Source organism: Polypterus senegalus, chromosome 10, assembly GCF_016835505.1.
Source record: "Polypterus senegalus isolate Bchr_013 chromosome 10, ASM1683550v1, whole genome shotgun sequence".
Taxonomy (NCBI): Eukaryota; Metazoa; Chordata; class Cladistia; order Polypteriformes; family Polypteridae; genus Polypterus; species Polypterus senegalus.
Genome location: NC_053163.1, coordinates 111,146,871 through 111,171,727, shown reverse-complemented (window position 1 = coordinate 111,171,727; position 24,857 = coordinate 111,146,871). Strand labels below are relative to the sequence as shown.

The window sequence follows — 24,857 nt, the reverse complement described above, 5'->3', positions numbered from 1 at the left end:
AGTCAAAAGAGCAAAGTGAACGTGACGGACATAATAAAGAAGACAGATAAGGTGAGACCAGATCATGAAGAGCCTTAAAAACTACAAGGAGAAGTATATATTGAAAGCACAAAGGGAAAAGTCCCCAATGTAAATTTAAAAGTGTAAGATTAATATGCTCCCAAGGCTTTATGAGTAACCACCATTACTATCCAGTTCACACAAAAATGAAGATTAAAAATAAAAGAAACATTCAGAATAAAGGAAGACTTCTTGTCTGTGATGTTTCTGTTGAGGCTTATGTTAGTTACATTTCTTTAAGTTTCTGTATAGCTTTCCACTAATGCAGATACAAATATGACATACATATGGTCAGAAAACTGTATGCTATTTTTCTACCTTTTGATATGCAAACCATCAATGTAATCTGTCTAATAGTACATGTTTATTTAACTAACAAACTAACATTTTGTTATATCACAAATAAAGCCAAGCAAAGTTTCATATTAGTTAATGGACGATTATTTTACTCCCTAAAGCTATGCAACAATATGATATTAACATTCTATTCACATTAAGTTAACACTTGGGTAAATTAACCATTAACTTTCTAAGACTAGCTCTTACATTTACAAAGAGAAAACTGGGAAAGTAATTACTTCGGGGCTTAGTTCCTACCTTGCAAACATTACTGCAGAATAAGCACAGGCTTCCTGGGGCAGTACAGCAGGGCTGTTCTGAAGTGATAACGCGAAAGGTCCTGCCATAATACTAAGCCATTAAAATGCGAGTGCTTCTGAGCAATAATAATCATAATTTAATTACTACTGCATGCAGTTAACTGCCGCATGGTTTTGCGCTACTGCTGATCAACGCATTTTCGACTTACTCTCTGTAACATCGGTCCTTTATACGTACACACCTCCCCAATTCTTGAATCATATTTGAAATTAGAATGGCGCAGCTGTTAGCTTTACTGCCTTACTGATTCGGCACTCTGAGTTCGAAACCTATACCTTTTCGTTTTCTGTTAGTTCACCTAGTGTCTCAGTGGGATTTCTTCAATACTCAAAGATGTGCTTGCCAGGTTAATTCACGATTCAAATCTCGGGCTGTGATGGAAAGACTTTACTTGTTATCATGCACATCGCAACAGTAAGGACGAAAACTTCGCAAAAGCAATCCAATAGAATGGAAGTGCAAGTTACGCTGCTGTACATTCGCTCTACGTGAGCAGGGAGTAACCTAACAATAAAAGCTTTCCTTAGTATTAAAAATGTCCCGGTATATTCAATACAGTTGCTCCACCTGTCTAGTCCCCTCTGTCCTTCCTGCCTTCTATCTCGCTCTCTCTTTCTCTTTCCAAAGTGCTAGGCATTTCTACATCTCGCGATATTTGCAGCGCGATCTATTCCGGCGCTCTGCTGGTTCAGGAGCGTCTCGGTGACGTAGATATTTATGTTCAAGTTGGCGGAAAATACGTCGGTTCTGTAAGAAAGGCATATTTTTTCTTATAGTTGTCAACAATTACAGTTACAGCAAAAGACAATCAACCTCCATGTCGGACAAAGAGGAACCGTGCACATCACAAGAGGTGGAGTCGGAGGAGGTGAGACCCGACTTGTTGGTCCGTTTCGGGGTGCCTGGCGGGAAAATGGTTGGCCTAGTGGGCAGAGCCGACTGGAATTTGGCGCTGCCAACAATGGGCTCGAGCTGGGCTCCAGTAAAAGGCTCTTGCATGCTACAGGTGTCAAGCGACATTACCTGTCACTTGAAGCGAGCCTTCCTATGTGTCATAATACGAAATGCAAAGAAAAGTATCGTTACAGGAAAGTAATCTTACCATTCACTTTTAAATTAATCTCTTAGTGAAGTGTGATCTTGGCAGTTTCACTACAGTATGACTCGTAGACAGGGGGTGCTGTCAGATTTCTGTCCGTGTCAGTCATCATTATATAATGAATGGTATAGTAAGAGGTATATTTTAGTCTTTTGCAAAGCAATTGAAAGTTGTACAAGATCTTTTGGACAAATATCAGTCAACATTACCAGTGATCTTAGATTAAGTGTGATCTTGTAATATCTTACAGCATCTTTACCAATATCAGTCTGAATTTACTGTAATCTACTAATAATTTGTATGGTGTCCTTTGGTGGCTGATCTGTTCAAATCTTAGTTTTGTGTAAAAGCTATTTCTTCACATTTCACCCTGATGGTATGTAAATCAGATAATCAATTGGTGGCTGATCTGTTCTAATCTTAGTTTTGTGCAAATGCTATTTCTTCAAATTTCAACCAGATTGTATGTAAATCAGTTATTCAATAGACTTTTTTGGACAGTCTCTCATAATGGACACTATCAATACTTGACAAATCATTCAATTAGTTCTTATTGGCATATTCCACTTTAGGATTTTCCAGAGTTTACCATGGCAACAAAGGGTGCAGGACAGGAAACAAACCAGTAAGGGGGCACACCCATACTTAGTTGTACATGGCCGGTTTAGAGTTACCAGTTGAGGACGGAAAAGTGAAGTACTTGCTCAAAGTGAGCATTCCCAGATTTGAGCCTTGCTTTTTGAAGCTGTGGGAGGGCAACCATTGTGTTGTGCCAGCAGCATAATAGCACAAGGTACTCAAGACAACTACCACCTCAAATATTTATCTCCACCTTAACTTAATGAAGTTTGATTTTGCCAGATGCTTGGATCTTGCAGCATCACTCATAGGGACTAATGTTGCCATACCAGTCTTCTTCATGTTTTCCTCTGGGGAGTGTAATTGTTTCAAACTTTTGAATACTTAGGTTTTATCATTTCATCACTTTAGATGTCAGCATTTCAGACATTTACATACAAACAGTCTTTACTTTTGTGAACATGGTGGTATATCCAAATTCTGAATTTTGTTTCTGTTCAAATCCATGCGATGATGTTACGTTTTGGTTATTTAAAATGGTAATGAACGCAATTAAGTTAAAAAGTATAATGTGTTATTTTTCCTTAATTGCATTTAACCTTGTTCCATATCCCATGCTAAATAGACTAGCCCAATAATGATGCCTAAGAAAGATAAAGTTTAAAGTTGTTTGTGATTTAAAACTCTCCCAGATGGTTTAGAGAACAGAAGTGTCCATATTTGTATTCTACCAAATTGAAATATTACAGAAGTGCAACATCTTTGGTTTATAAACATGCTGCTGTGTATTAAATATTTTAATGTTAGGTAACAAAATGTGTGGCAAACTAAAATTATGAATGGCACCTCAATTCATATCTGTGAATGAAGCAAAATCTAAAGTGTTAACCACTGCTATTGTAAAATGATCAAATGAATCGCATCAGAATTCAGTGCTTCAATTATATATAGGGCTGACAGGTGTTATGCAGATAGCGAGTTCTGACAATTCTTAAACATTACTTTCATGCCGGAAATCGCATCGTATAACATATCGAAGATTTATACGGAACCCACTAGTCGTCTAAGCTTGAGCAGCTAAAGGTAGTGACAGGTGACTACTGGACATCGCTGAACAACCAAAACTACTTTAGTTAAACATACAATTAATTGAGACAAACCAAATACATTTTTTGCAATTGGTTGCAATTAAACAAATCATTTGACAGACCTCTTTTAAATATCGTCTTTCTGGAGCTTGTGCTGACATTCTAAAACGTCACATTTAGAAATCTACATATGAACATATCTCAGTAATCTTACCAACTTTAAACTAACATCAGATTTCTAGTTTTTTGCAGTGTTGTCATTGGAGTCAGATTTTTTTTTTAATGTAACAATACTGAAAGATGGATCTTAATTTGTCATAGTATTGTACACTTGTCCATCATTAACCTCCTGCACTCTCATTGTACCCTTCTTTTCCTAGCTGTTGTACCTTTTTGTTGCCTGAAAATGTTAATCATTTTGGTTATATTTGTCTATTGTTAAGACGTTAATTTATCAGTTTGTTGATGTGTGATTCTTTCAATTGCAAAATTGAGTTGTTTTACAGTATTTCATTAGATGTTTATCCTTCATTTCAATAAGTGTTGGCTCATCACCAAAGACAAACAAATCCTGGCAAACGTTTCTTTTACGTTTTTCAGATTATGCCATAATTTGTAATATTTTGACACAGTAATAATCAGGGCTGTGGAGTTGGTAGATAAATCCTTCGACTCCAACTCAGACTCTGACTCTTTAGTTTCCGGTTCTTCTGACTCCGACTCCTCTGTATTTAATTTGCTAATGTATTTTCCATGTTGATTGAAGGAAGGCAACATACATGTCATTTAACCACAGAACTACTGGCTAGGAAGCTGACTTTCTACCGTATGGGCCAATTTAATCAAAAGACAAGAACCCCTGAACACACATCAGGCCATAGCACACACCTCCACCTACATCATTACACTTGTTTATACTCAAATTAATTTGGTAAACACATTATATCTGAAATAAAATGATAACACCTTTGGTAATGTACCATAATCCAGATTACAATATGTGAATGTTAGGTTGTAGAATAGCTCAGCTGAACTTCACACTAGTAGTAACACAACTATGCACTGGGCTTTATTCTTACATCAGAGAAGTACTTCATTAAGACTGTTGTTTGTGAAATGGGACATTTGAACTTGCTGTATTTTTTCATTACAATTTAAATTTATTAGGAGTCAGAGTCCGACCCCGACTCCAGGTACCCAAAATTGTCTCCTCGACTACGACTCCACAGCCCTGGTAATAATACATAGTTATAATTTACATGAAACACCCAAACAAAGCTTTCTCCCATGTTGGAGTTCGATATGCAGTGTAATTTTTCTTTTTTATATTATATACAAGCCTTGTACAGAAAGTAGTTTTAACTCTTATTGGTAACACTGTCTTCTATAGCAGTGTTTCCCAACCTTTTTTGAGCCATAGCACATATTTTACATTAGAAAAATCCCATGGCGCACCACCAAACAAAAATGTCACAAAAAGTATATGTAATGAAATATAATGATCTTCTAGTTTCAATTTACTCACAATTTACTTACTCAATGTGAAACCTGGGCCTGTTTAGTTAAACACAACACTGACATAAACGAAGGAATTGAAAAAAGACACACACAAAGATCTTCTTCAACAGCTCTGAGTCTCTCTCTTTTTTTAGTTTTTATAGCAGTCATGCTTGAAAAGCCAAGCTCGCATAGGTAGGTTGTGGAAAATGGGAGCAGGGCTGAAATAGCTGTGCTTGCCAGAATGGGGAACTCCTTGGCAGCCGTCAGCCAAAAACTGTCCAAAGGTAGATCAGCAAAGCTCAGCTTTAAACCACGATTTTCTCTCAGTACAGTTATTTCCTCCTGCTCCTGCAAAGTCATGCCCTTTCCAACCATGGCTGAGCTATATGGGTTCCTAACCCAGTCAATGCAATCAATGGAAACTGAAGGGAAATAAAATGACAACTTCTTTTCAAGAGTTTTCAAATGCTTGCCTATTGTCTCACACTGCAGCAATATTGATACCTTGCCATTTCTGGATGTGTGGGAACATGTCAAGGTTGGCACTTTCCACATGTTGTTGCCAGAGCTGCACCTTTGAATGAAATCCATTTATTTCATCTGCACTTGTGAGCAGGTTTTCATTTCGGCCTTGCATCAGTGGTTCAGGTCATTCAGATGTTCAAATATATCGCCAGATATGCTAGTCCTGCACACCACTCATCACTTGAAAGCAACTTAGCGTCATCACACCTCTCATTTGTCAAAAACACTTTTAGTTCCTCCCACAGCTCATACACACGGGCTAAATACCTCCGTGAGCAGCAATAGCACTTTATGGTCCGCTCCCATGTCCTCACACAATGATGCAAACATGCGACTTTTTACAGGTCTTGTCTTCGCAAAGTTTATCATGTGCATGACATTGTCCAATACAGGAGCTTGGTCTGCTGGCAATGTTTTGGCAACGAGTGCCTCACGGTGCAGAAAACAATGCGTTGCAATAACATCTGGATGTTGCTCTTTCACTCTGCTTACAAATCCTTTGGTGTGCCCGAACAAGGCGGCTGTTCCATCAGTGCAAACACTTATGCATTTTTCCCACTTAAGTCCTCCTTGTTCAAGGTACTTTGATACAACTTGAAAAATTTCGTCTCCTATTGTTCTTTCTGGCAGTTCCTTGCAAAACAGGAAGTTTTCTCTGATGGTGTCTCTGTCTACAAAGCGCACATTTGCCAAAAATTGTGCATGTCCACTAATATTCGTAGATTCATTGAGTTGCAATGCAAATTTTCCATTGACATGCAACTTTTCCAAAACAATCCTTTCAATGTCTGCAGACATGTAATCAACACATCTGGTAATTGTATTATTTGCGACAGGGACTTGGGCTATTTCTTTAAGAGCTCTAGGGCCAAGCATCTCATTTACAATCATTTTACAGGCAGGTAGTATTAATGTCTCTGCCACCGTGTGTGTGTGTTTTGATTTGGTGATGAGTTCAGCAACTTGGTAGCTAGCTTTGAGAGCTCTCTCATTCGTCTTTGTGGTTTTCCTAACTAAAGCTACCTGTTTATTAGTCTGTTCACGAAGTTGAATAAAATAGTCTGTGTTTTATTTTGAAGTGACGGGTGTTTTGTTTGGAGATGGAGTTTAAGTTTGCTAGGAATCATGGCACTGTTGGACAGCTTTTCCCCAAATACCAAGCATAACGGAATCGGCTCGGTTGGTTCCCCGGTGAAAGTAAATCCAAAGGAAAGATAACTTTCATTGTATTGTCTTGAGCTCACCTTTTTTGCTTTCTTCTGACCACTGCTGATACTAGGGCCTTCATCTGGGTCACAATTTTCTCCAGGACCCAGTTTGGATTGTGTACTTTTTCTTTTCAGATATTAGATTAATTAGCCATCTGCTGCCACCTAGTGGAAGAGTATTTAATTGTTTTGCCTGTCACTGTTGCATAGATGAATGAAGACAAATTATTTGCAGTAAATAAATAATAATTTTCAGACCAATTAAGTGAAATTGGATAATTTTCCAAGGTACACTTGATGGTCTCTCGTGGCACAGTGGTTAGGAATCACTGTTCTATAGCATCATTCAGAATTTAAAATCAGAAATTCTGAAGATTGCATATTTTTCTTTTCTTTTGAAAGTTGTAGGCTTATTTTACCAGGTCAAGTACACAGACCACGAAATCTAGCTTGCTTGGGTAGATATTAGTTTAGAGAAGGAGCAGATTTACTGTATTGAGTGGACTTTTTTTATTATTATTAAAAAGCATATATTATTTCTTCCTTTTAATTCAGAAGAAAGATCCTCCTTTTCATCTAAAACTTCCACCAAAGGCTGTTGGCAAACTAGAAGCAGAAGTTGACCCTGAATATGAGGAAAAGAGGGTGAGTACAAACTGTTGCATTTGCTTTATTTTCATTCCAGGTTTTTCAGAGAGAAACATGTTTTACCTAGCAAAGTGAGTAATTTTAAAAATCAAATAAAATGGGGAAAACAGGTCATTTTATCTAATTCAGCTGAATGTTGTGAAAGGTATGATAAATCCAATTTTTAAAATGGTATGATACCACCGTTTCAGGAATTTTGGTACCACATTTAAACAGTAGATTTGAAAGACCTTGGGCCTCATGTATAATGCTGTGTGTAGAATTCACGCTACAAAATGTTGTATGGACAAAATTGGAAATGTGCTTATGCACAAAAAAAATTCAGACAACTGTGTGTAAGTAAAGTTCCATGCATTTCCCTTTTATAAATCCCAATCAACGTGAATTTTAATGCACATGCCTACAGACCCACCTTGACTCCTCCCAAAATTTCACCTATTTGAATATGCAAATCAATATAAAAAGGCCCTTCCATTTAGTGTTTTGTTAAAAAGCAAGGGCACATGGGGGGAAAAAAAGAATTTAAGCGAATGCAAAATTTAGCTCCTGCTCAATAAAATGTAGGCAAGGAAAAACATAGTATTTGGTGGCTTTAATATCAAAATTTACACATTAATCTTATTGTTTATTTTTTCATTAAAGTAGAACTGGATGAGTTTTCTTTATTCTTTATTTTAGCAGTAGTTTCTGTCAAATGTACCAATCCTCAATTCCTGTCCTTCCGTTTTCTTTCTCCATGTAACCAATTTCCACACCATAAATGTCTTCATATTCTCTACCGCTGTGCCACTGTTCCCCAACATGTTTCATACATGCTTTAATGCATTTCATAATGAAAATGATATCAAGGATACATCCTAGTATTCTAATGGCACACAGCTCTAAGAGGATAGCTTTTGGAAATCTAAATCGACTTGGAAGCCAGAGTTCATCATCTGTAAATATGCATTATCGTCTATTAAACTTAATTGAATTTCTTTATTGTCATTGTATGGTACAATGAGATTCAATATGCATCTTCCACATAAACTAATTTTCCTATAAAATGATAAAAAATTATAATAGTACAGTAAAAATCAATGAATAATATACAATATCAACGCATACATGCAATATACATATACATGTAGTGCAAATACTGCAAGTGGTTCATAAAGTGGCTCAGGTTGTGCAATATTATGGTTGTAGTGCATGTTTACAGTGAGGTAATTGTAACTATAAGTACAAATGGTTCTACCAGGAGTACTTGATGGACTGATTGAGTGAGTTTATAACTCTTGTGATAAAACTGTTTCTGAGCCTCGAGGTCTTTGCAGGAAAGGCTCTGAGGTGTTTGCTGGATGGGAGAAGTTTAAATAGTCTGTGGAATGGGTGAGTGGAATCCATGAAAAGGCAACATGTGCTGTACATGTCCTCCAGGACTGGAAGTTGTATCCCGATAATCGTCTGTGCTCTCGACACAACCCAGTGTAGAGCTTTCCGACTACCTGCTGTGCAGCAGTGATACTAAAGATATAATGGGTTAAAATGTATAATGGGTTACTTAGAGTAACAACACTAAAGCAGGTATGATATTTGAAATAGTTTGGCCATTCTGTGCACCATTATATTGTTGCAGAATGATTACAATCAAGTGCCTTAAATTTGTAAACTATATGCAATTCATTTTGGTGTATTTGATTCACCCACATCATGGATGTGAATCTAAAAAAAGAGCACAGAAACAGTAGCATTGCTTTGATGCTGGGTGCTGCCAGTTTGCAAAACTGAGCAGAAAAGTGTGTATGCATGGTGTGAAGCTGCTGTGAAAATTAAGTGAGCATGGAAACAGGTGTATGCAACATTTTTGTGCGTACACACTGTTTATACTTGAGGACCCTTCTGTTCAGTTCTTCATTCTTCTGATTCCGACATTCTGCAAACTCCACTGGGGAGAAAGCCTCCCCTGCCTCTATTGACACACTTGAGCAGTTTCTTAAACTATGGGTCGCAAATATTTGTATTAGGTTGCCAAATGACATTGTAGTAAAATGACAAATGTTCCTCCAAGTGTAAAGTCTGTGCCGAGTAATATGCCCACTCATATTTATTGTATTTTTTTGAGGTAGTATATGAAACGTCATTGATGCATCACAGAGAGTTTCTGTGATATGAAAATATAATATGTTTTCCTCAACTCCCATCTCACTGTCTATTAAACATTCAGTCTGAGAGGACTGACAACAAAGACGTGTATAAGAAATGGACAGAGAGGAGGAACTGACAGCTAAGCTGTTGAGGTGAAGAATTTGTGGAACTAGATTGACAAAGAAGAAAAACTTTTTCCAACATAATAGGCCTAGAAGAGTTGCTTTCCGTGAATCAATTGTTGTGCTGCTTACCTGTGTGCATCTAAATTGCAATTTGTAAAGTTAGAATGCTGTATACATGCATAAAACACAAATTATTTACAGGTCTCTGTAGTTCTGCGATACATCCCATGGCTTGAGGCTTTACTGCTGTAGTGAAAAATTCAGAGCTCCATGAAAATCAGATTGTAAAACTCAGTTGACAGCCTCTAATCCGTGTTTATTACTCAAAGTTAATCTGTCCGGGAAGGATGAGCACATTCCACAGCAAAATTAATAACAAGGGCTAGGAACTTAACAAAGTGAATGAGTGTAGAATGCAGCTGAGAGCTTACAGTATTACAGGACAGAGAGAGACATGGAAGCACAGTGCAGTCAATTGCTGTGGACTTCTTATAATTAATCCTCTCACAAATTAATATTGACCTAAATATTTTTTTTAAGTGTTGCTTTAACATGTGATGGACAGCCGGGTCCCATGCCCGGCCGGGACGCCCCTGCTGCATATGTTCCGGGGGAGCCACCATGGACAGTTCAATACCTCCCCCGGGACGCTTGGTGGCAGCCTCCCCGGCCGTTATCCGTTTCCCAGTCTCCCACGTGGCTCCATGGGACATGGAGTCCTCCACAGCCTGGTTGGGAGATGGGGTGACCGCTAGGGGGTGCTGCCGAGAGCTAACAACCCGGTTGGACGAGTTATCAGCCCCACCCGGAGGTGCAATCAGGGCCAGCTGGTCAAGCACCTGGAACACTTCCGGGTGGGCTATAAAACGGGCCAGCCTCCCTTCATTCGGGGCCAGAATCGTGAGGAAGAGGACGAGGTTGCCTGGGTGGAGTGGTAATGCCAGGAAGGGTTGTTTAGAAAACTGTTACTTTTAACTGTAATTAGCACATTAATTGGACACAGGAGACAATTTGCTCTTTAAAGAATTTATTTCTTTTTCTATGCTGTTAAATCTGAGTTCTGTGTGGACTGATAATTTTGAAAGCCCATAAAGCACACAGGAATCAAATTTTCTCACAGTCCCTCATTGGAGTTTGCCATTGACGCTCAGTGTGGGTGAACTTCTTTATAATATGTGTCTTTGGGCATTTCGGTATGGACTGAGATCCTTTTGTAATGATGTTAAGACTCCATTGTGAACGGAGATTGTTCTTTGTTTTTAAATAAAAATTCAGTAGTGTAGATATAGCCTCAGTGTGAGACAATCCTCCTAAACCACCCTCTCTCCTTCGATACACTAGAGTCTTTTTAGTGCTTTTGAACTGCTGGTCCATGGACCTGGTCTGGTCTGGCAGAAATTTCCTGCCAGTCAATGAAAGAGTTGTTGCTGCTTATATCGTGTACCTGGATCATGTATATGCATGGAGAGGGGCCGCGCTGCCTCGGATGACAAATATAGGTGGCAGTGCATAGGCATATATGCTGTCTGCCAAGGAGGTATGGAGGGGGAGGTTCATTCATTCGGTAACAGCACATTGATGCATGTCAGGTCCCCTGTCAGAAACACATGCATATTGTTTGAAAATACTTTGTTATGTTATTTCTGAAAACAAGTTATTTCTTGTGTTGTGCAGTAAAATTTTAAACATTGGCAAAATGGAAAGAACAGCGAAAACAATAGAAGAAAAGTAGTGATGACACCAAAAGTTAGCCAAGTATGAGTGCTTCAAGTTTAAAAGAAACAGTGAAAAAAGAAATACTTAGGAATGTGCAACAGAAACCGAAAAAACAAAAGGAAACTTTATTAGGCATTACAGTAAGAGTACTTAAAGCTTGGATTCACTGTAGACCCTGGCAGTGAATTATCGCCACAGCCCTTGTGTGTAGTATGTTCCAAAATTCTGTCAAATGAAGCTATGAAACCTTCCATACTTGTTCGTCATTTTCGTTCGAAGATTACACAACCAGATGAAGAGTTAGGAAATTCACATGAAGAAGATGATGACTGGTGACAAGTCACTGCATCAAATATGTTATTTAATTGCTTTCTGAATGTTGAAAATTAAAAAAAAAAGTTAACTGTTGATGAAGAATTAGTAAGAACTTCCAGCTTAGATGTTGCTTGGGAAATTTTGAGTCCTCAAGCCACTCATAAAGTTGAGGTTATACCACTTTTGGAAAACGTCATTCAAACGAGAATTGTTGAGAGGGTCAGTGATATTGAAGTGCAAATTGTAGAAGGGGTAAAGAAACTGAGATGTTTTGTAATTCAAATTAATGAATCAACTGACATGAGTAACTATGCTATTCTACTTTGCTTCATGAGGTATAGTGAAGATGAAGACGTTAGGGAAGAATGTCTTTCTTGATTTACTTGGATTGACCGCTAGTTCAAAGATATTTAGTGCTCATAATGAGCATTTTTAAGTGCAGGGATTAGATTGCGGCAAATGCACCGTTGTGTGTACGGACGGTGCTGTGAACATGAATGGACATTGATCAGGGTAGTTTTGAAAATAAAGGATGTAGCTCATCCAGAAATCTTGTCCATTTACTGTATGATTCACCGGCAGCACCTACAGTAGCTGTAAAGAAACTTTCTAATGAACTTATCACTTCATAAATTCAATTCGTAGTCGAGTTTTGAACTCTAGACTGTTTACAACACTGTAAAAGTATGGACTTGCAACACTAACAACTCCTTCTCTATGCAGAGGTGAGGTAGTTATTGAGGGGAAGGGTTCTTTCACTCCTTTTTGAAATGAGAGAAGTAAAACAGTTTCTAAGAGAGTCAAACTCTGCATTAGTAGAGCCTTTGTTGGATGAAGAATGGATGGCTAAGCTTACATATATGGCAGACATTTTTAGCCCTTTCAACAAACTTAATATTTTTCTTCAAGGGTTTCGTACAAATATTTTTACACTGAAAAATAAGACATGAGTTCAAAAAGAAACTGGGTCTTTGGGATAGTTGTGTAGAAGAAAAAGATACAGAAATGTTTTCAGTTTTCAAGACTTTTTGATTATTGTCAACTGGAAATTCATATTCAATATAATGTGTCAACATTTAAGGGCATTAGTTCAGAACTTTGACCATTATTACCCTGAAACTGAGGATCCTCATAAAGATAACATCTGGTTTAATGCCCTCTTAAAGGAAGATGTCAACTCATGTACTCTTAATCATCAAGAAAAAGAAAACTTGATCAAGTTTTCTTCTGATGTCACTCTGGTGTCCAAGTATAAAATGCAATCATTGTCACAATTTTGCATATCACTGGAAACAGAATACACTTCTCTCAGTTACAGGGCTATTAAATTGTTAGTTGTATTTTCTACTTGATATTTGTTTGACAAGACTTTTTCAGCCCTATCACTGATAAAAACCAAACAAAGAAACCAAATGGATATCAATTCAGTGCTTCCTCTCTTGGAAACAACACTGTAGCCACGGTTATCAAGTGTTCCGCCAAAGAAGCAACAGCAGATTTCATACTAGCTTTATTTGAATTAAACATTTCTCTGTAAAAACTTCAGTTCTGTTCTATTATATTCAATTTCAATTTTCAGTTCTTTTATTTGCATTTTCTACTGCTTGGTTTCTGGTTATTGTGGAGAATTTTTATTTGATAGTATTATACTTAAAAACTAGTGCACAAAATGCTATATAAATAACATTTTTAATTTAAGCCTTAGTGGTTCCCAAAATAATTCTCCTATTTTCATGAGTAAGTGAAAAGTTTAAAAAGGTTGAAAACCACTGCTAGAATTGACGATGGACAAGCCACCATACCCTCCCCTTCTTCTCTTTGATATGCTGATGACTTTGTGGAGGACAATGAATTTCATCTCACTCGATAATTCAAAGGGAAACCATAACTTATAGCAATGATGGGAGTCATGTGTTTATGTGCTATCCAGTGTGTGCCCCAGTAAGGGGAGATGGTTTGTTGTGTGGTATTAGGATGGGGTTATGAGAGTTGTCCATAATTTGCTTCAGTACCATTTCAGTACTACTACTTATGGGGAAAAGTATCTGTACAGAAGTCAACATTTTAGTATCGATCCCACATGATTCAACTATGGGATTGATCGTGTGTTGTCTGAATAAAATGAGTTTCTGTCTGCTTGTCTGTATCTCATACCTACCTGTCTAAATTATGTGTACTCTGTATTTTTTGCAGAAAACGGACAGAGCAAATAGGTTTGAATTTTTGTTGAAGCAAACAGAGCTCTTTGCACATTTTATTCAGCCGGCGGCTCAGAAATCACCCACGTCCCCACTGAAGGTTAAGCTGGGCAGACCAAGAGTCAAGAAAGATGAAAAACAGAACCTGCTGTCAGTTGGCGAGTAAGGAATCATTTGTTTTCTTTGGATTTATATTGATATAATGATCAAGAGGACATTGGCCTTAAATAAAGTTTTTAAGTGGTATGAACACTGATGGTGAAAGTCAAACAACACGGTCCTTAAAATGCAGTATATATTTAAAGTCTAGTTTGAATAGAATATTTGTGGTACACAAAAAGCACATCAGATACAATTATTACATACATTTACATTCCTGACAAGTTTACCCGAGAGTAGAAAGAAATTATTCCAGCAGTTCATGTAAAGATTAATTAGGGCAGTTATTTGGAATGTAATTTAATAGACTTTAAGACTCTCAAATACTTCAACTGAAAACCATTGGTGGAGATTAATAGATCAAAAACAAAAATAGTACTGAGTAATATTCACACTGTACAGAACATACATAGTTTCCTATAATGCAATTTAAATAGACTAGTAATTCTGAGAGCTTTATGGTGTCATGTTATTTATTATTTAGTCAGTTGTTTTGTATTTGTTATGGTGCTTTCCACACTGAATACAAATCCAGAAATGCTGAATTCAGTATGATTGGTATGATACAAGTTTAATAGAAATTTGTATTCCTACAATCATAGCTGGGTCCATGTGGTTAGCCAACAGGGGTGTTTGAATTCATGACTTTGCTGCAACCAATGTGGCTCTTTAGTTGTTAGATTTTGTTGACAGATAAATAAAATAACTGAAAATTATCCAAAATGTCCATATTCCTTGTTGTTTTAATTGTTTCACATAATTTCAAGAGTTAATGTCCAAAAACTGTAACCATCCAAAGAAGTGTTTTTTCTATGTTTTTAAGATTCTCTTGGTTGCTTGTGTCTACACAGTTCTCTTACTGACAGGCAGATTTTCAGTTCATGCCCCCTCTATCCCAAGGGGCACCATTATGATTGTGCAAGAGCTAGGCCTGAGTGCAAATATTTAGTAGTTAACTTTGAAAGATGCTACTGAGAGTGTGATGCTGTCAAATCAATTAACTTGCAGCTATCGACATCGGCGTACAGAACAGGAGGAAGACGAGGAGCTGCTTTTGGAAAGCAGAAAGGCTGCAAATGTTTGCGTGCGATTTGAAGAATCACCCTCTTGTAAGAAGCTATCATTTTGCTGTTTTCTTTTGTATTAGGTTTTAAATAATTAAACATAAAAAGTAAACATAGTTCTAAATACTATAATAGGTTTAATTAGGCATGCCACACATTTAGATAAACATAACATGGCATTAGTACTGGTACAGCATGTGTTGTTCATGCTGGAAATTAAATACTGATTATTCAGCATTTACTGGGCAAGATAACTTTTTTTATTTGTTTGTCAATGTATGTTACTAATAATTTTATTTATATATCTTTGACTGAAGGTTAACAGTATACAGTAACGGTTTTTTACATGTGTTTTTGAACACTGATTACATTAAATAAAATTTCATTTTTATTTATTTATTTATTTATTTATTTATTTATTTATTCATTTATCAACTAGTTAATACTTTATATATTACAGATGTGAAAAATGGTGCTTTGAGAGACTATCAAATAAGAGGCCTAAACTGGATGATTTCTCTCTATGAAAATGGTATCAATGGGATTCTAGCAGATGAAATGGTTTGTATAGATTCATTTAGTGAATGCTGTCGTAATATCAACCAATTTTTCATTTATAAACAGGGTGTTTGCTGCTATTTTGGTTTTGTAGTAAATGAAAAAATTTTGTACTTATATGCAACGTATTCCAAACTTTTTACAAGGCAACACACCAATTTCTGCTCACCAACCCAACATACTGTAGTAAGTCTGTGTATTTAAATTCTTAAGAAGATTTTAGAAATTTGTTTACAAATATGTTTTTTTAATTGAATAATTTCTAGAGTTAGTGACTCAAATATTACTTCTGAGTTTACAAATTTCTGTGATGGTATGTTCAAATTTGAGAAAAATAAACTTAAATTTCTTCAAGCACTTGCTTTAATGTTTTTATGTAGTACCATATTTTACTTTTTTATTGTAACGGCTTTAAAGTGACAATTCATAAGAGCCTTTTCCATGTCAGCAATGCTTTTTTAGCCTACCTCAACTAACACACAGTTAAAAGTCTGCCTCTTAGGATAGTTGCTGGTTTAACACACCATGCCTAAAATGAAGATGTAATGAAATATAAACAGTAATTTCGTGTTTTTAGTCTTATACATTTGGTGAAACTGTAATAGGGAAAAAAGTGAAACTGAGTGTAGTTTAATCTCATATTTTAATCAGTGACTACCAGCTACTGCCTGCCATACTCAGTTGGTGTCCTGTGCTGAAAAGTGTTAAGTCGGGTTGGATCCTGCAAACCTAATTAGTTGCCCACTACCTTTATTTTTATTCTTCTGAATTTAATGTTTTTGAGCAATCACATGCAATTTCGTCTCGGTTTCTAATGTTTAAACTGAGTCCCATTCCACTTTCTCTTCAGTTAATTTAATTAATTACATTTATATAGCACTCTTCCCTCCAGCTCAAAGCACTTTACATAGACAGTGAGAAATCACTTGCGACACGACCAGTGTTTAGCATCCACATGGATTACATTCTTACACCAGTACATTTAGCACATGGTACCTATTAGGTGGTAAAGCAACAAGAGAGACAGGTAGCCAGTTAGGAACAGGGGGTGATTAGGACTCAGAATAGACAAGGCTGTGGTTTTCAGTTTAGCCAAGACATTGTAACAGGACTTTTGTGCTCACAGAGAATTCTGTTTTTGTGAAGTGGTATGTTTTCAAGTGTTGTATTTGTTTGAAGGCTGCAGTTGCAGATATGTTAGTCTTCAATGAGCACACCAGTTTTACATTCAAAAATGGAAACACATGACCTGTAAAAAATGCAAAGCTTTTATAACCAACCCTCTGTGCATGCGAACTAGTATCTATCTATCTATCTATCTATCTATCTATCTATCTATCTATCTATCTATCTATCTATCTATCTATCTATCTATCTATCTATCTATCTATCTATCTATCTATCAACAATAATTTAGTCTGAGTTTGTTTACTATAATGATGAACTTAACAGATGCACCACATGCAAAAAGCAGAAATATAAATGATGAGGAATGTATATGTATATATGCATATATGTATGTACAGTACTAGCAAAATACCCATGCTTCGCAGCGGCGAAGTACTGCCGTAAAATTTTTATTAAGAAGAAAATTAAACCTTTTTAAACTGAGGGAAAATATATCAATAATTATTTGTTAAGGATCTCTTTGTATGCCACGTTGTCAGTTTGGCCCTCCAGTTGTAATATGACCAAGGTGCGCTTGAGCATGCAACGTACAGTTGCCCATGTGAAAAGTAATCTTGTCTTAAATCTTACAGCTTGGAGCGCTGCTTTCATAATCGGCTTGAGTTTCATGGTTTGTTTCAATTATGACAGTATTTGCCGGATTTGTTGTGTTGAAGTGACATTCGGCATCTGTCAAGCGTTGTAAGCATACAACCGGTTTCATCGATAACTTCGCATCCAGCTTTTGAGAGTTGAAACATTCATAAACATCAAATTGTCCACTACTGAAATCGTCTCCTGTGAATCTAAGATGTTTAAGAGGCATTGGCGGTTGTCCAAAGGTGTAAAATATTTGGCCTTTTCGGTACACTTGAAAGCGACAACTGAACAATGCAGCGGCATCCATCAACTCACATGCAGAACCATAGGTGAAGGGCTTAAGCATTTCACTCTTATAGTGCTCCTGTGTAGTATAATATCTCCTGTACAGTCATCAGTCCACACTTTAAACCTGTCCCAGTCATTCAATACATAAGACACAATGTTCCTTTGTATATCAACAGTGAGCCTGATATGGCCGTGCAATATGTAACAAAGAGAATGGAAAAAGCAGGTGCCATCTCCGTGCATGGAAACCACTCAGTAAGTGACAGTTCTTTGATCGATGGCGATCACCTCGATAGACATGTTAATGGGGGTGCGGTTGGAATGTGTCACAAGAACGAGACATGGACAGATAAAGGTTTGGGGCAGCCACCCGTATAATGTGGTATCCTGGCTGCAAAAGTCGTTTTAACAAATAATCAGCACTGAAGTGCATTCAACTGAGTCCAAAACAAGACTGAGGAAGCAAAGGAAAAGGGGCAGGTTTTAAAGGGGGAGACAGGAAGTGAGGTCATATGGATCCAGCAAGTGGTCTTCCACCATTGGTTCATAGCCGGACGTGACATCAGAGGGACTGGAGCTGGTGTGGCCGACTTCCATTGGCTCAGTCCCGGAAGTGATGTCAGGAGAGCCAGGTGAAATCCCCCGGGAATGGTCTACAGGCAAGGGAGAAAAAGAGTCAGTGCACTCTGCCACACCCCAGCATGCCTCCGAACTGCCTTCACTCAAGCCCTTTAGCTGCCTCCCATGCGCACGTGTGTGACAAATGATAAAGGAAATGGGTACCGGAACAATGTAAACTAAGTCTAAAATACCTACACAATAACTATAATCATAATAAACGAACAGTCAAACAGCAGAGAAGCCGTGGATTAAATAAAAAGGCTGCAGTTATCAGCAGGGAGACATGAATACCGTGGCAAAGCAAGGAAGGGAATGTAGAGACCGGAGCGACGGATGGCCTTATATAGGCAGGCAGCCAACAACATGGGAGGCGTGGGGATGGGGGACCCAACGCCGCCTCACACGGCGACCGAGCTGCAGGCTATGGACGTATATATGTACGTAAGTAGGATTCAGTTAGCTTTGGGAACCCGCGTACCAAATTTCTTGAAGATGGGCCCATAGGTAACAAAGACTGTGGGAAAGTTGAATATGGCGGCCGACAGTGGTGTCATACCACCGAAATAAGTACGTACATCGGTTTCGGTTAGTGCAGGGAAGCAACCTACCAAATTTTGTGAAGATGGGGCCATAAATAAGAAAGTTTAACATGGCGAACGTTGTCGACTGTTATGACCATTATGCGTAGAATTTCTAAATGAAACCTGCTTAACTTTTGTAAGTAAGCTGTAAGGAATGAGCCTGCCAGATTTCAGCCTTCTACCTACACGGGAAGTTGGAGAATTAGTGATGCTGGAAATTTCAATATGGCGTCCGACATTGGTGTCATACCACCGAAATAAGTACGTACATCGGTTTCGGTTAGCGCAGGGAAGCTGCCTACCAAATTACGTGAAGATGGGGATATAAATAAGAAAGTTTAACATCGCGGACGTTGTCGACCGTTATGACCGTTACGCATAGAATTTCAAAATGAAACCTGCTCAACTTTTGTAAGTAAGCTGTAAGGAATGAGCCTGCCAAATGTCAGCCTTCTAGCTACACGGAAAGTTGGAGAATTAGTGACGTTGGAAAGTTCAATATGCCGGCCAGCAGTGGCGTCATACCACCGAAATAAGTATGTACATCGGTTTCGGTTAGCGCAGGGAAGCCGCCTACCAAATTTTGTGAAGATGGGGCCATAAATAAGAAAGTTCAACATGGAAGACGTTGTTGACCGTTATGACCGTTACGTGTCGAATTTCGAAATGAAACATGCTTAACTTTTGTAAGTAAGCTGTAAGGAATGAGCCTGCCAAATTTCAGCCTTCTACCTACACGGGAAGTTGGAGAATTAGTGATGAGTGAGTGAGTGAGTGAGTCAGTCAGTCAGTGAGGGCTTTGCCTTTTATTAGTATAGATATATGCATAGAGTATAAAAATATACAGCATGCAGAATATATTCAAATGTATGCTTATTTTTAATATGAGTTTTCGAATCTCAATATTTGGTTATGTTGACTGTGGGTCTCTATATTTTGTATTACAAGTTGAGATTGAAATTGAAAATTTAAAACAAATTACAGCAATTCTATTCCATTTACATAGACAACATACCCCTACTTCTCTCAGTAAAATAAACAGACCATATTATCTATGCCTCAACCGTCTTCGTGTCCAGTTATGCCTTTCTCTTTGTACTTTCACAGCACAGTATGGCAAGAGTCAGGGATGCAGCTCTTATCTTTGTTGACATTTTGAGACGCTTATGGCCATAATGATTTTGTGAATGCGTAAAACTGTCCTTTGGGCCACATACACATATAGTCTGTGCACCGATGTTGTAGCATGTTAAGTGGACTGAATGTGGTTATACAGTTTGAGCACATATATATGGCTGGTGACTCGGTTGTGCAGTATGAGTAGTCACTTGCCCACGATTTCTGAAGATTGTATGCTGTATTCCCATCATAACAGATATCTAAAAATAAAGAAACAGTTTTAATCAAGCTATTTGCTATAGATGTTTTGAAAGTTTAATTTAGTTTTCATACTGTGAATCTTTGAGGGCTTGCATTTGAGGATGGTAAAAGGGAATAGATGTTATTTACTTCACCCCACATGAATTACTAAATGTATTTTTAAAACACAAGAAAATAATCAGATATGGCTGTGTTTCTGGTCAGTTTCATGAAGGTTCCTAAGAATTCGTGCAATGGTCAGCTTTTCATACAAAAGGAGAAAAGTAACACACTGTTTGTAACTCACTGTATTTTATAACATGGACACTGTTCATTTATTTACTTTATTTTATAAGTAACCAGTAATATAACTAAGTTACTTTTAAAAGTAGCATTCCCCAACACTGTTGTCACATTACTTGCTTTAATAATATCGTGACTTGGTTATGAACTACCGTTCATGCAGCAATGCAGTGCATGGACTGTGCAGGAAGGTAACAACACAAATTAGCTATACAAATGAGGACCACCAGGAGGAGCGATGGCGGAAGTGTGAGCAGTCGGCATGAATCAATGAACAAAAGGATGAGTTGTCCTGGAGTGGAATGAGAGAGAGGGAGGGCAGTGGTGAAATTGAAGCAGGAGCATGGTAACGTGGTTGCCTGTCACATTACCAAAAATTGTTGAGAGGGAGTGGGAAAAAAAGGATAAGCTGTATCTTCTGGATCAGTAAAAGAGCCAAGAGTGATGAAGAGAGAGAGTGGATGGGAAAAAGGACTTGGTTTTGATTGCCTTGTAATAAGGGCTTTTCTAACTGAGTTAGCAGTAGCTAGTGCAGCTCAGTAACAATGTTCATCATGGCCAGAGGGAAAGGCTGTACACAGCAGCAGCACTTTCTGGAGCCTTTGGGACAGACTGAACAGATGACAGAGGATACCACAAAGTTGGTCAACACAGGCCTTAAGAACCAGAGAACTAACTTTATTGGGTCCTGCATAGCAGTTGTCTCCTCAGTCTTTATTTATGGACCATACTGAGGGTCAGAGGCAAACTTGTCATTGGTCATTCCAGTTGAAGCTGTAAGTGTTGCTGATGGTGTTGGAGTACATCTTTCATGTTGTTCTCCTCCTGATGTGTTGCAGATTTTACATAATTTTTTAATTGACCTCTTAGATCCCTCTTGTAGTTCTATCATTATTGTGTATGTACTTTAGATTGAACCTCTTGGGGATCCCCAGCATGGTCAGAGTGGGAGATTCCAGTACACCATGAAAAAATGTAATAAAGGCAGTACACCATACCAGTGCGTAACAGCCCATTTCAATCCCTGTGCTTCAGTATAAAGACACAGAGTTGGTGTCCTTAATTAAGAAATCACTCTGCCGCGTTGTTCGGAAAAGTGCATTAAGAGATGCTGAAAATTTTCATGTTGTGTTCTTTTGATTGTCATGGAGATACTGTATCTGTGTGGGTGTCCCCCAGCTCGGAGTTCTCTCAAAATATGTTATAGAGCTTGTGCTTTACTGTGAAGACTGTGCTCTGATGAGACATTTTTACAAATATTGTCGAGCCTCTGATTAGGTTTTGTAATATGCTTTTTGCTAACTGTTAGATTAATTTCATTATTAGTGAAAGCTGGGCCCATATTGATTGACAGCTCTTCTGTTACTTAGAAAACTGAGAAATTAGTTACAGTAAGATAATTATGCTTCAGATATGATTCTACAATGTGCATAGCACATCTTTTCATCATTACTTTCTGTATAGGGATTTCTGGGCCTTTTCATACACTTGAAGTGAGGCTTGTTGATAAGCCAAGCATAATTTTTTGGATCTACTTTTGATCTTAAAATTCTTGCCCTATCCACGTGTAAGTACAATAATAGGCTGAAAGCTACTAAGGTACTTTTTTTAATAATAATTTGATAAACTTTTTTAAAATTTATATTGTGCCTTTCTTATTAGTTAGTTATATCCTTGTAGTTGAGGAATATTTCAGATGGAAACATAACCTGCAGTTACTGTAGAAACCAGATTTTTCAATTTTCATATGCTGGAAAATCTACTTGAATCACCATCTTATATTCAAAAGTCATTCAAACTAAGCATAAACTTGTTTGACAAGGAAGTCATTATTTTACTTGTGGGAGGTAACTAACATTATGACAATGTTATGTTCACTTTTCTCTTTCCACACTTTATCTGTATTTCTGTAGGGGCTTGGAAAGACGCTGCAGACCATTGCATTGCTAGGTTATCTAAAACATTTTAGAAATATCCCTGGGCCTCATATGGTGTTAGTTCCAAAGTCAACACTGCATAACTGGATGAACGAGTTTAAGCGTTGGGTCCCTTCCTTAAGAGCTGTCTGTCTTATTGGAGACAAGGATGCTAGGGTAAGTGATTTAGGTTTGTGAAGAATTAATACAAATGTAAGAAATATTTTAAAGTGAGCAGACCATTTAATTTGATGAAGTTTGTCAATGTTTACTTAATACATTCAACATGATGTCAGGTTTGAGATTTAAAGTTCCCCAAGGTGCTACTATCAACTAAACTATGAAGTACATTGCTTTGTGTAAAATTGTGTGAGTTTGAATTAATTTCAAATGTATATGCAGAATTTGCTCTTAACCAATTTCCATTCATGGCGTTGTATTAATTTTGAATTTTTTTTTTTTGAGTAATTGATAGCGTCAACTTTAGTTACACCATTTGTAATTTTAAGTATTTCTGTTTTGTCTGAGCGTAATCACATTTTACTTAGAATGATTTATGATATTCATGTTTCTTCTAAGCTGCAGCTGTGGAATAAGTCTTTTAGATCTTTTTCTGAACTTTTTGTAATACATTTATTCTGAACTTTATCATGAAGATGTAGCAGTGAACTTTTAATGGTTTAGACAATCTAGAAGTGTCATTCCCTTAAATTTATTTTTTTGTCTCTTTTAGTTTTTTAAATTGGTATAGAGACTGGTTTGTTTAAGAATGTAAAACAGAATCTTGTTAACCATTACCAATGTGCCTTTTATTTAATAGGCTGCCTTTATTCGTGATGTTATGATGCCAGGTGAATGGGATGTTTGTGTTACTTCATATGAAATGGTGATCAAAGAAAAGTCTGTCTTTAAGAAGTTCAACTGGAGGTACCTGGTCATTGATGAGGCACATAGGATAAAGAACGAGAAGTCCAAGGTCTGAGAACATTTTGTGGCTGTTACTAGTGTCAGTGATTTTCAATCAGCAATGATGTACCCTTTAAGCCTCAGTAGAGATTTTTAAGAAATAATTGTGTCTTTACTCCAAAGCCTAGGCAGACATTTAAGAATTAAATTTTTTCTAAAATATTAGTTGTCCAAATAATACAATTCAGTGGCATTTTTTAAACTGTACTCCTACAAGATATGTTTGAGAAAGGTGTGATTAAATAACTTCTTATTTTCTCAAAGTAAAAATAATTAGGTAGAGTTTATATCTTATTAAAAGTATAGTTTAAACAGTTCATTTGTTTTGTTCTTATTTTTTTCTAAAAAACAGCTCTCCGAAATTGTTCGTGAATTTAAAACGACAAACAGACTTCTGCTAACTGGAACTCCTTTACAGAATAATCTGCATGAGCTGTGGTCTCTGCTCAACTTCTTGCTGCCAGATGTATTTAATTCTGCCAATGTAGGTTTTCTTAATTTTTCCTCTCATTAAATCGAACTTACAGTTAGGTATTTTCTTGTGTCTGCTTTAATTATACACTACATGTGAATTATTGATGTGACTCTTTTGTGCGATTTTCTCCAACCAGACTGATTTAGGAAGTATTTCTATAAATTGCTTACAGTATGTATCTCATTTTGTAGTGCTTTACGTTTTCTGTATTTTTCTTTGATCTTTTTAAGGCTTACTTGCATGATGAAATAGATTTATGTTTGTTTAATGCTGTAATTAATTGTTACACAGGTAAAATTCCGTTACAACGAATATCTTTACAACAAAATTTTCATTACAAGAAAGCATTTTTATGGTCCTGACAGTTACCCCATTTGACACAAGTCTATAGAAATCTTGTTACTATGAAATACATTCAGAAGGTACTTTCATTACAACAAAGTGCCCAAAAGCCCTTGAAATGCCTGAATGAATCATCCACAGAGCAGTTAGTTCTGTGGTCGCAGTTCAGTTGTGCACAACGATCCCCAAACAGAAACATGGTAAATTTTTTTTTCTTTCTTCGAACTTTCCTCGTACTGTTTTTTTTGCTGTTTTTGTTTTCTGTGGTTTTCAGTGATACTTTGCTTATTGCTCATCAACATCTGAAAAACATCCACTGGAATTTAATTCATTGTCACCCTCCTATAGAAACGGCAGACATGAGAAAACGATAACAGTTCATATTAGAGAAAAAAAAACTTTTTGCAGCTCTTGATTGCCAGTGAATTCGGAATTTCACCATCGACACTGTCAACTTTCTTGAAAGACCGAGCAATAAAAGAAGAAAAATCTTAAGTTGAAAACGTATGCGAACTGCTGCATTTGAAGATGTCAAAAAAGCAGTTTTTATGTGGTTCAGTGATGCTCATTCAAGAAACATTCCTATTAATGCGGCACTCATTCAAGAAAA

The 24,857-nt window shown here is 37.2% G+C and overlaps 1 protein-coding gene across 2 annotated transcripts in view; it reads left to right on the top strand.

Moving 5' to 3' along the window:
- Nucleotides 1-1,384: 1,384 nt before the first annotated feature.
- smarca1 (SWI/SNF related, matrix associated, actin dependent regulator of chromatin, subfamily a, member 1) overlaps nucleotides 1,385-24,857 on the top strand; it is an 87,265-nt gene continuing 63,792 nt past the window's right edge. The window contains exons 1-8 of one of the 2 annotated variants that reach the window (XM_039766318.1): nucleotides 1,385-1,588; nucleotides 7,275-7,364; nucleotides 13,844-14,010; nucleotides 15,016-15,116; nucleotides 15,532-15,632; nucleotides 22,462-22,641; nucleotides 23,285-23,440; nucleotides 23,783-23,914. In XM_039766318.1, the coding sequence (XP_039622252.1) occupies nucleotides 1,538-1,588; nucleotides 7,275-7,364; nucleotides 13,844-14,010; nucleotides 15,016-15,116; nucleotides 15,532-15,632; nucleotides 22,462-22,641; nucleotides 23,285-23,440; nucleotides 23,783-23,914 (978 nt within the window). In that variant the 5' untranslated portion in view covers nucleotides 1,385-1,537. The remainder of the gene's footprint in view (nucleotides 1,589-7,274; nucleotides 7,365-13,843; nucleotides 14,011-15,015; nucleotides 15,117-15,531; nucleotides 15,633-22,461; nucleotides 22,642-23,284; nucleotides 23,441-23,782; nucleotides 23,915-24,857) is intronic. The other variant, XM_039766317.1, reaches the window with a different exon arrangement.